Source organism: Grammomys surdaster, unplaced genomic scaffold (assembly GCF_004785775.1).
Source record: "Grammomys surdaster isolate TR1022 unplaced genomic scaffold, NIH_TR_1.0 126906, whole genome shotgun sequence".
NCBI classification, from domain to species: domain Eukaryota; kingdom Metazoa; phylum Chordata; class Mammalia; order Rodentia; family Muridae; genus Grammomys; species Grammomys surdaster.
The window spans coordinates 6,508,731-6,519,315 of record NW_021621692.1 but is presented as its reverse complement, the minus strand read 5'-3'; the positions used below and the strand labels follow the sequence as shown (position 1 = coordinate 6,519,315).

At 50.0% G+C, this 10,585-nt stretch overlaps 1 protein-coding gene across 1 annotated transcript in view; it reads left to right on the top strand.

Moving 5' to 3' along the window:
* Sdk2 (sidekick cell adhesion molecule 2) overlaps positions 1-10,093 on the top strand; it is a gene marked incomplete at its 5' end in the record, with an annotated part of 93,780 nt that extends 83,687 nt beyond the window's left edge. The window contains one exon of the mRNA XM_028761291.1: positions 8,867-10,093. Coding sequence (XP_028617124.1) covers positions 8,867-9,220 — 354 coding nt within the window. The remainder of the gene's footprint in view (positions 1-8,866) is intronic.
* Between the last annotated feature and the right edge of the window lie 492 nt (positions 10,094-10,585).

Sequence of the window (10,585 nt, the reverse complement as noted above, 5' to 3'; positions counted from 1 at the left end):
GAAGAAGAAGAAGAAGAAGAAGAAGAAGAAGAAGAAGAAGAAGAAGAAGAAGAAGAAGAAGAAGAAGAAGAAGAAAGGAGAAAAGTCAAATCCACATTTAAAGACTAAAGACAATACGTGTTCTAGGCACTAAAATTATTCCCATCCCTCTCAATACTCCTACCCACTTCACACCCTCCCAACCCCTACACAGCTTTGGACACACATTCAGATGATAGTCCTATCTCTCCAGAGGGCTGTTGTAGGGGATGTGTTCATGTGAAAGATAACACTTGGCTGTGTGATATGATGCCTAAGACCTCCATAGAGTTCACTCTGTCTCTTAGTGACTCTCACTGGGAGGGTTTTTAGTAGCCCTTCACACACACACACACACACACACACACACACACACACACACACACGGGAGGTAGTGTGGTACAGACACTGAGCAGGATGAAGTTGAGCCATGTGGTACCTGACTCTTCAGGGGCTCTGGAAAAGGTACGAAGTGGGAATTGGGTCCTTCAGCTGTAATAGTATTATTGAAAAACAAACATTTAGTTTTAGGACCACTACAGAGAACCCAGATTCCAGGTTCACTAGGACCCTAGCATCTCAGAGATGGCAGTGCCTGGGAAAACACTGAGAAGACACTGGTGTGAGCAGGGTCCCTATTCCCAGTGTGATACTTGCATTCTATATTGTCATTAAAGTGCTTGCCTAGCTGTTGGTAAATAGCCACATCCCAGATCTCTTAAGTGTCACCAAAGGGACCCCAGGCAGGCAGCTTCACCGCTCTGTAATTACCAGGAACACAGGACCCTAATTCTAGATGGCTTTCTTCTGCACTCCTAGGCTTGATGACCATGGGAACTGTGTTTCTACATCATTCCAGGGCTTAGGACAGTGCCAGCAGAGTCACAGGGAGAAGCTGTCTCTGACTTCTCTCAAATCTTCCTGTCTCTCCCTCCCCCTATCTCTCTCTGGTCCTGGGAATAGAACACCAAGTCCCCCACTTGCAAGATGACAACTTTACCCCTGAACTATATCATTGGCCTCTGGCCTGTTTCCTGAGCCTTTCTCAGAACATGGAGGTGACAGAGACACGGCTCTGACACACACATCCAGGAGCTTCTTGGGATCTGCAGGGTTACATCTGGAGGTAGAGCAGCTGACCTTTTCCCTCAGACACCCTTGCTGCACTCAGCCCTGCCGGAGCTCTCTGGATTATCAGTCAGGGTTTGGAGTGTGATGTATCCTCCCTGATGGCCGTCCTAGGCAGATGACAAATGCAGGTCCCTGAGGATTGGCAACCATTCCCCCTCAGTGTCAGTGGCTCTGAGAGAATCACTGCCTCTTTGAGGGGGGTCCCCCCCCCAGGTCCTCTGTGCAGGAGTGTGCATATGCAGCCTGGTTTATATTCTGAGTCAGGCCACCCAAATCTCATTCTCCAAACTGATACAAGTCTGTCCAGCCTCTATCCTGTGAGATAGTCACAAACAAAATGTCAATTTGATTTTAAAATAAACATATATGATAAGATACAGCGTGAGAAAGGACCCCAGAGGGCTGTGGGTGAAGGGATAGAGGCAGAGGCTGGTTCCTCCCAAGGACCCAGAACTGTGCCTCAAGAGGTACTAGAGATAGCATCCCCCATCCCAGCACAGGAAAGGCACACCCAAAGAACTTTGTGGCTTGTTTGGTGAAATGTCTAAAAATGCAGCCTGGCTGCATTCCAACTCATTTTCAAAATAACAGCACAAGTTTAGCAGGGGAAAAAAATATGTATATTTAGCACACACATACACTCGATGGAAAAGAAACACTAAGCCCACAGCCGATGTCTTCCAATTTTAATATCCAGGTCCTAGCGGGATCATGGTTGACCAGCTTCAAGCTCATTTTTTTTTAAATCAAATCTATGGGGAAAAGCGGGACCAATCACATCTATTTATTAAGGACTAGGAGTCAGGATAGCCCCTAAGAATTATGGGTACATGACACTCTAAATCCCTGGGAAGTACTGATGGCATTATGATCATTTCTAGGTTAAAACAATAAGAAACAGTGGTGGTGGTATGGAGGGCAGCGGTCATACACACTTCAGAAATCCAGACCCCCCAGCTCCCTGTTGTACCTTTCAGAGTTCTTTACTCGGACCAGGCATGTCGAAGGAATAAGTGTTGACTTCCCATCTCTGTGGAACTCATTCTTGGATCCACTGCTTCCTTCCTTGAGGAACACATTCAGGGGAACACACTCAACAACCATTGGTCCATACTCCTGCATGATACCAGATAATAGGTTTTCTCCACTAAACAAAATAAGCCAATTCAAGCTGGATTAAAAATATAGAAGCGGGTTTATTGGAGGCAGCTCTTGGGCCGGTTCAGTGGTCTCAAAGAACGGGGCCAGAGAAATTGCCATGCAGAGAGGCAGATGGGAGTGCGAACAGGCAGAGAGAGAAAGCGATCATGCAGGCAGAGTCTGGGGTGGGGGGCGGGTCCTTCTGTCTGCAGCATATGCCTAGCACACCTGGCTAAATGATGATATAATCAGTTGCTAGGTCCCTGAGAGCAAGCCAGTGGCATTGCCTGTATATTAACAGGGTTAGGGGTAGTGGTAGGTTTAGGGGATCCCAGGTTTGATATCTAGCACCAGATACGTCTACGGTATTAGCTGCAGCAGTAGGCAGTAGATGCTTTGTGACATCTTATTATGGTCTGTCGGAGACGGCTACCTGTAATAATCACACGTCTCGATTCTCAAATATCATGGAACCATAAAGGCTAACTGTAGGAAGAAAAGGCTGTCCAAACTTCGTTCTGTTTCCTGATGTTTGAGCAAGTTGAGCCACTGAAGAGACTTGAGGGAAAGGTTACTACCCAAAGGCAGGTGACAGGGGGAGGGGGCGCTCCTGGAAGATGTGGGTACTCATTTGGTGTGTGCTAGTCCGAGTCAGGTACACCATACCCTTCCCGTAAGGCCTCCGTCTGCTGACGGTTTCTCATCTTTTTGTCCGTTTTGTTTCTTGTCCATGAGGTTGGGCCATCCCTGGAACAGGCTGAGCTAAAGCCCTGTCTGTCTCTCACTCTCCTTAGTCCAAAGAGAAAGATGCCACAGGACAGAGAAGTTGGTCAGTACCTTATCCATGGCAAACCTCATGTTTTATGCATCTCATTTAGAGCCCAACAGCCCTACCACTGTAATGAGTTGATGTCCCATAAGGCATTGGGAGATTCAGATACTCAGAGATGACCAACATTAAGCTCTTGGTTACAGAGCTCAAGAGAGCAGGTTACCAGGGCTCATTCTGTCCTGATGACTCTGGGGACAGCATCCATCCCAAACCTCCCTCAGGAACCTCCCCAAGGCCCTTGACCACAGACATTCTAGACAGACAGCTAGGCTGCCTAGGCTGACATTTTTCAAGCTGTTTTTACACGGAGAGCCCAAAGTTCTGAAAATGACCCCTCACAGGGACATCAGTGAAGTCCTCTGAAGATTCTCAGGGACCCCTTAGCAACCTCTCCAACTCCAGTCCCCAACGCCTGCAGAAGGTGGTGACTCCGCCCCAAAGATTAGCATATCCAAGGGGCGGGGCCAGAGCACTGTGTCCAGAATGTGGCCAGGCAGGACAGATCCCCTTGGACCCCAGATGAGAGAGGGGGTTCTCTTACTCTCTGAAGTCCTCAAAATAAGAACAGGGATACACACACACACACCACCTACCTAGTCCCAGATCTCAAACCTGTCTCTTACATGCCCTGAGGCATTTACCAGCCTGGTCTGGTACAGTAGATGAGCGAACAAGCAAAGAGCTCTTTCTTCTCTTTGGGATTTCAGCCTTTTCTCTAGAATTGGCCTTCCTTCTGCGTCCCTCCCCCACTCCTGTCCCCCAGCCTGTCGTTTGTCCTCCCGCTCCTGTGACTGAGTAATTGCTGATTGAGTGGGCTTTGAGGAGCTGTTAAGAGCCCAGGGAACTGAAGCAGCCGCTTGATGGTCTGGCAGGATGGTCCCTGAAAGCCCCCTTTGTGCTTGCCTGCTCCTGGGACGCCGCATTCAGTTACTGAGAGAGGGCTGAAAGCTACAATCGGAGCCCCTGGCTCCCCTCACAGTCTTTCTTCTCACCCCTCCCCCACCCTGAAAAGAAACAGATGTTCAGGGAGGTGGAGGCGGGAACTGTCCTGTTAGTCTGAGGCAAAGATCCTCCCCTTCTTCCTTGACCCCGGGGGAGCTGGAGGAGGGACTAGTCAAAAGCTCAGACCCCACCTCCTGAGTACCCCCACCCCCACTTCCAGCCTTCCCATCTGTCAGAGCTGCTGTCCCAGCGGGCCAGGCATCCAGTGGGTGCTCATGAGATACCAGCTGCTGGCCTGAGATGGTATAGCTAAATGGGCTTTTAGATTTGGGCCTGGAAGACCCACCCCATCCCCAAACCAGACCCCGCCCATGGTTGGCTAGCAGGGGAGGCTGTCCCATTCTAGTGACATCACTGAGGCAGTCTCCAATCCCTGGAGCCTCCCAAGGGGGCTCTGTCCCTGCCCCAGCCTTTCTCCCCAATAATATAATTTATTCTACTCCCGCCGCTTTGGCTCCTTTTTGCCTGATAGGTAACAAGCTACCATTTTGCAGACCGGTCCACCAAGGCTGAAAGCCCACCAGTGGCGGTTACAAACATGCTTTACTAGCAAGGGCCATGCCACCACCTCTGACCCCAGAGGCTCGTGCATTGTAGAAGTGGCACACCACGATCCGGGACTCCTCCCAAATGTGTAAGCCTAGGGCTAGCCAAAGTTCTAGTTGCCTTGGAGATGCTGGCAAACTCTTCAAGACAGGACACTAGTAGAAAGATCTAACCTTGTTCTCTACACCTCCAGACCCTTCCAGAAGAGAGACAACCTCCCCACCCACCACACCACACACATACAACCACTACTGCCATGACCATCACCATCACCCCCAGCCTCCAGCCTCAGGGTATTAGCCTGGCCTCTGCATATGGACCCCTCCTGCCTGTCTTTTGTTCTTGGTAAGCAGCTGGGCAAACAGACAGACAGACACACACACACACACACACACACACAAAGAGGCTCACATTGTGCTGCCTTGAACCCCAGGCTAATTGACTGGAGGAACTGTCCACTGTGGGTTCTACCCTCCTGGTGAAGATGGTACTTGGAGGTTGCAAGGGGGAGAAGCTTAGACTGCAGGAAGGTGAAGAGGAAGGGTGGGATGGAAAGGAGGGGACATAAGTTAGCCAATGGCTGAGGGGTATTTGTCTCACTGTGGGGCAGGGTAGGGCTCTCATTCTCCTCCGGGAGCTCCAGAGCAAGTGCAGGTTAAGTGCCAGGGTGGACATCAGAAAGTCAGGCAGATCTGAGCTAAAACCCCACCAGACCTGCATCCGCATAAACCCTGTTTCTGCATTCAGCATCAGCACTCAGTACATAGTACCAGTACCTGCACACCAGTAGTACTCACTGGGCATCAGCTCCCTCTTTCACATAGCATCAGTACTCAGAATAAGTACTTACATGGTACTGGTACCCATGCAATGTTAGTGCTCACACAGGCCCCTTAGTATTCACAGAATCAGCGCTGAGTCACATAGCATGAGCACCCTTTCACTGACAGTACCCATGAAGCATCAGTACTTACGTAGCAACAGTACCCGTGATGCAGCAAGAGTACTCCTACAACCTCAGTGCTCAGTACCCATGATACAGCAGGAGTACTCCCACAACATCAGTACTCACTTAGCACTAGTACCATGCAACATCAGTACTCACAAACACAGTGTTCCCAAAGCATGAGTACCCTGGCAACATGCATTCAGGCATGTACCAGGCAGCCTTAGCATTCACATAGTGAATTCACAGCTGCAGCACAGAGGTGTGAGAACTAATTACAGAAATGCCAAGTCAGCAACTCCTGCCTCCCCGGGAGCGCCTGCCCGAGAAGTCACCATAGCTTTGCCTCTCTTGAGGGTCTAGAAGCCACAGAAGGCTTTGTCCCTAGAACATGTTATGTATCCCATCTTCCATGGCTCAGTTCTAGGAACAAAGTCACCTTCAATTGCTTCAGATGTCAAACAGGACACAGTGGATCACCCCCAAACTCACTGGTGTTGGCCAAGCTGGGTTTTGTTGCCAGCATTCTCCTTAACGAACATGTTTTCCTGAGGTTCATATGAATGGTGAATTGGTCAGTGAGGGACAGTGGTGGGCAGGGGTGAAGAAGGCGAGGCGTTAACTGGGTAGCAGCCAGGCAGCCTTGGTGACAAGCTCTGGGCTGCATGTCACTAAGTATGCCTTTCTCCATCCTAGTTGCTCTGTTCCCCAGAGTCTCCGTCTGTTGTCTTACCCCTTCTCAAAATGTGGCTGGAAGCCTGGGGCGGGGGAGGGGTGAGAGGTAATTTTAGCTCCACGATGCAGTTTACGATTCAGACTGACTTGTCTCCTGCAGAAACATGTGCCTAGAACTGCAGAATGTCATAACAGGGTTTAGAATAACTGAATATTTTACACTCATGGGGGCAGAGGGCCTCCAAAGTCATCATAGGAGAATTTGGAGCTTTTGTTAGCATTTAAAAAAAAAAAAAAGTTTCATGTGTGTATGAGATTCTGTGATTCATGCACATGTAGGAGCCCAGATTCATGTAGGAGCCCAGAAAAGCCTAAAGAGGGTAACGGAGTCCTTGGAGCTGGGATTACAGGCTGTTGTGAATTGCACAACGTGGGGGCTGAGACCCGAACTCAGGTTCTTGGGTGTAGTGGGAGATGTTCTTCACTGCTGAGCTATCTCTCTATCCCTTGGTGACATTATTTTCATGACGGTTTGCTAACTGGCTTACTTGTAGCCTGAATCATACATGGGTAAGCATCTGCATTTTTCACTGCCTAAGGCTTCCCAAATCTTTCGCTCAAACTTTATCCCTTGTCTCAGAGTACAGACCCAGATTAGAATGCATTTGGGGGCTAGAGAGATGGCTCAGTGGTTAAGAGCACATGTTCTTGCTAAGATCCTAGTTTAATTCCCAAGACCCACAGGGTGGCTCACAACTGTTCATAACTCCAATTTCTGGGCGTCCACTGCCCTCTTTTGACCTCTTGAGACCAAGTACACATATGGTACACAGCCAAGCAAAACATCCTTACACATTAAATAAATCTTAAAAAAAAAAAAAAAACCCGCTGGGCAGTGGTGGTGTACACCTTTAATCCCAGCACTTGGGAGGCAAAGACAGGCAGATTTCTGAGTTCGAGGCCAGCCTGGTCTACAGAGTGAGTTCCAGGACAGCCAGGGCTACACAGAGAAACCCTGTCTTGAAACAAAACAAAACAAACAAACAAAAAACACACATACAACTTTTATTTTTAGATAGCAACTTGTCATGGATAGTCAAGGATCAGAAATGCAAACTGTCTTTAACTTAGTGTGCTAAGTCAAGGACACCAGACACAGGTGGGTATGGCATCTGTAATTCCAAGAACTCAGGAAGCTGAAGCATGAGGGTTGTCACAGCCTTGAGGGCCGCCTGGGCTATATAGTATGTTATAGGCCATCTCGGGCTGACAAACAAGCTCTTGTCTCAAAAACCAGCAAACAAAAAGAAGACGCTAGACAGAAAGTATATAATGTACACCCCTTTGGGTGAAGAATCGGAACTGGTTGTTCCTGAAGACAGAAAATAGATGTGTGGGTGTATTGGAGGTGGGGTGGGGGGCTTAATAGGTTCAGGGTCACACAGAGACAGAACAGTGCTGGATTGTTCACTTTTAAATGGTTGGCTTTATGTTGACTGAATTTTATTTTAACTGGGAAGAGTAAAGATTAAAATTTGACTGTGTAGGTCTGGCTCAGTCCTATGGAATCCTACCTATCGTGAAGCCAAGCAGGAAGAATTACAAGATGAAGGCCAGTATAGTGAGTTGAAGGCCAGCCTAGGGAAACCCTGTCTCAAAATGGGGGGAAAAAAACTAGAAAGCGGGGTACAGGGTAGCTCACTAGTTGAACACTTGCCTGGCATGGGTGAAGCCATAGTATCACAAAGAGAAAAAGACGTGCCTTCATGCTCTGACGGCTCATTGGTCATCATCTCATACTGGCTCTCCCTGAGGAAAGAGGGAAGTCGATGTGAAGGGACACTGTTGTGTTTATTAAAAAGATGAAGAGGAAAGAAATATGTTTGGTGGAGGTGTATTCAAGTGTGGGAAGAGGGTGCCTCTACGGGCCCACACTGAGGCATCCCTTCCCCTTCAAAGACCAGCCTGAATATATATATATACTATATATATTCTATATATAGTATAGAATAGTGTATTCAGGGCGCAGGGAGGGGAGTTGAAAGAATAGTAGAGGCAAAGAGAGGGTGAGGGAGGTGGGGGAGGGGGAAAGGGATGGAGGGGGAGGGAGAGGGGAAGGAGGAGAAGGGGAGAGGGGGAGAGGGAGAGGGGGAGGGGGAGAGGGGGAGAGGGGGAGGGAGAGTGGGGGAGAGGAGGAGAGGGGGAAAGGGAGTGGGGGGGGGAGAGGGGGAGAGGGGGAAAGGTGGAGAGGGAGGGGGAGAGGGGGAGAGGGAGAGAGAGAGGAGAGAAGAGGAGAGCCTGTGGAGAGAGGGGGGAGGTGAATGGGAGAGAGGGGGGAAGGGGCGAGGGGACAGAGCGAGAACAAGAGAGAGCTGAGAGGGCAAGCAACCACTTTTATAGTGAGTCAGGCATACCTGGCCGGTGCCAGGTAACTGTGGGGCGGAGCTTGACAAAATGCTTAGACACTGTGGTAGTGAGGGGTTGCGATCTAGTCCTGAAAGAGGCAGAGCAGAGAACGGAGCCAGAATGCTCCGTGCCTTTGACCCCCTGAGATCACCCCGATTCTCTCCTCCTAGGGGAGTGACAGCGAGTACGAAGTGGACACGAACACCCAGAAAGCCCACTCATTCGTCAACCATTACATCAGTGACCCCACATATTACAACTCTTGGCGGCGTCAACAGAAAGGCATCTCTCGGGCCCAGGCCTACAGCTACACAGAGAGCGATTCCGGCGAACCTGACCACGTCACTGTCCCCAACAGCAACAGCACCCAGCAAGGCAGCCTTTTCCGGCCCAAGGCCAGCCGGACTCCAACGCCCCAAAACCCCCCAAACCCCCCAAGTCAGCAGAGCACCCTCTACCGTCCCCCCAGCAGCCTTGCCCCGGGCTCCCGGGCACCCATAGCTGGGTTCTCATCCTTTGTTTGACATCAAAAAAGGAGAAAGAATGGGGGAAGGAAAAAAAAAGACACCAAAATCCTCCTTTGCCACTTCCCAAAACGCCTGCCAGAAACACACAAGAAAACCCCACCAAGACATCGACTCAAGTTTTCACCTCCCAAGTTTGTTTTTCCAGAGATTCCAGGGCCAGCAAAGCCGGGTTGGAGGACAGGCAGAGGGAGAAGAAACCCACAGGAGGGCTTGGACACATGTGACCTGCAGTGGCTTCACATCCTTGGGGTCCGGTTTGCGGTGCGGAGGGCTGGAGACCAGATAGTCTCACTTCTGTCGACGACAGAGGGGCTTGGGACCCTGGAGAGAGGGAGCCATAAGGCACGTGGGGCTGAGGGATGGGAAGGCTTCTGGAGACGCAGCTAGCCGGCTTCACCCCTCACACTTGTGCTGGATTCCTGAGCTTGCTGTTCTTGCCCCTCTGCAAAGAGGATGGGTGCACTCAGAGGCCAAGCCTGCCTGCTGTATCTGGCTCTTGGCTCTTCCTGTCAGGTGTCCCATGGCCCTGTCACCCTGCTGCCCTGCCTTAGCACCCTCCAAGTGTTCAACTTCTTCACCAAGCATTTGGCTTATTTTTTTGAAGGGGAGAGGGAGGAGAAAAATCAAATGGTAAGAATCCACTTAGCAACTTCCTTGTTCCTACAAAACAATTTTTTTTTTTAATAATTGTGAATTCAAGGAAGAGGGCCTAAGGTTTGGGAGAGAAAGAATCCCTCCACAGCCACATAATCCTGAATGCTGATAAGGAGAGGTAATATCTGGGGAATGGAGACCCAAGGTGCTGGCTCCACACTAAGGGGTGCAGGAAATCAGACATGCAAGGATAAAGCCTTGACTGTTTCCTTCTGATCCACCTGCCCAATGCTAAGAGAAGGAAATGGATTGAGGGGCAGTGCCTCGGATAGGAGGCTCAGCCCACCTAGCCTCACAGGAAGAAGGTTGTATGTTCAGAATACCACTTTCCTCTGAATGTATACCTTCTTGCTAGCCCATGCATCTGCCCCATAAACTTGGAAGAAAAAGGGTCCAGGGGCCCCTCTTAAGAGGATACCATGGGACTCCTTTGCTCAACCACATTCTTATTTTAAGAACGGTCCCCCCACCCCCCACCCCACCCCACCCTCTGTCTCTTATCCACAACACACAGAGGGGTGGTCCAGTCCCTGGTCCTGAGGCTTTGTAAAGAATCAAAGGTCACTTCAACTCCCTCTAACATCTTCCAGGTGGGACTCAGTGAAGGCAGAGCTGGGAAGGACCAAAGAAGGGCCAACCAGGAAGCTTTGTCCAAACTGCACACAGCAGTTGAGATGTGTGGTCAGTCCAGCTAGGAGAGGCAGGTCA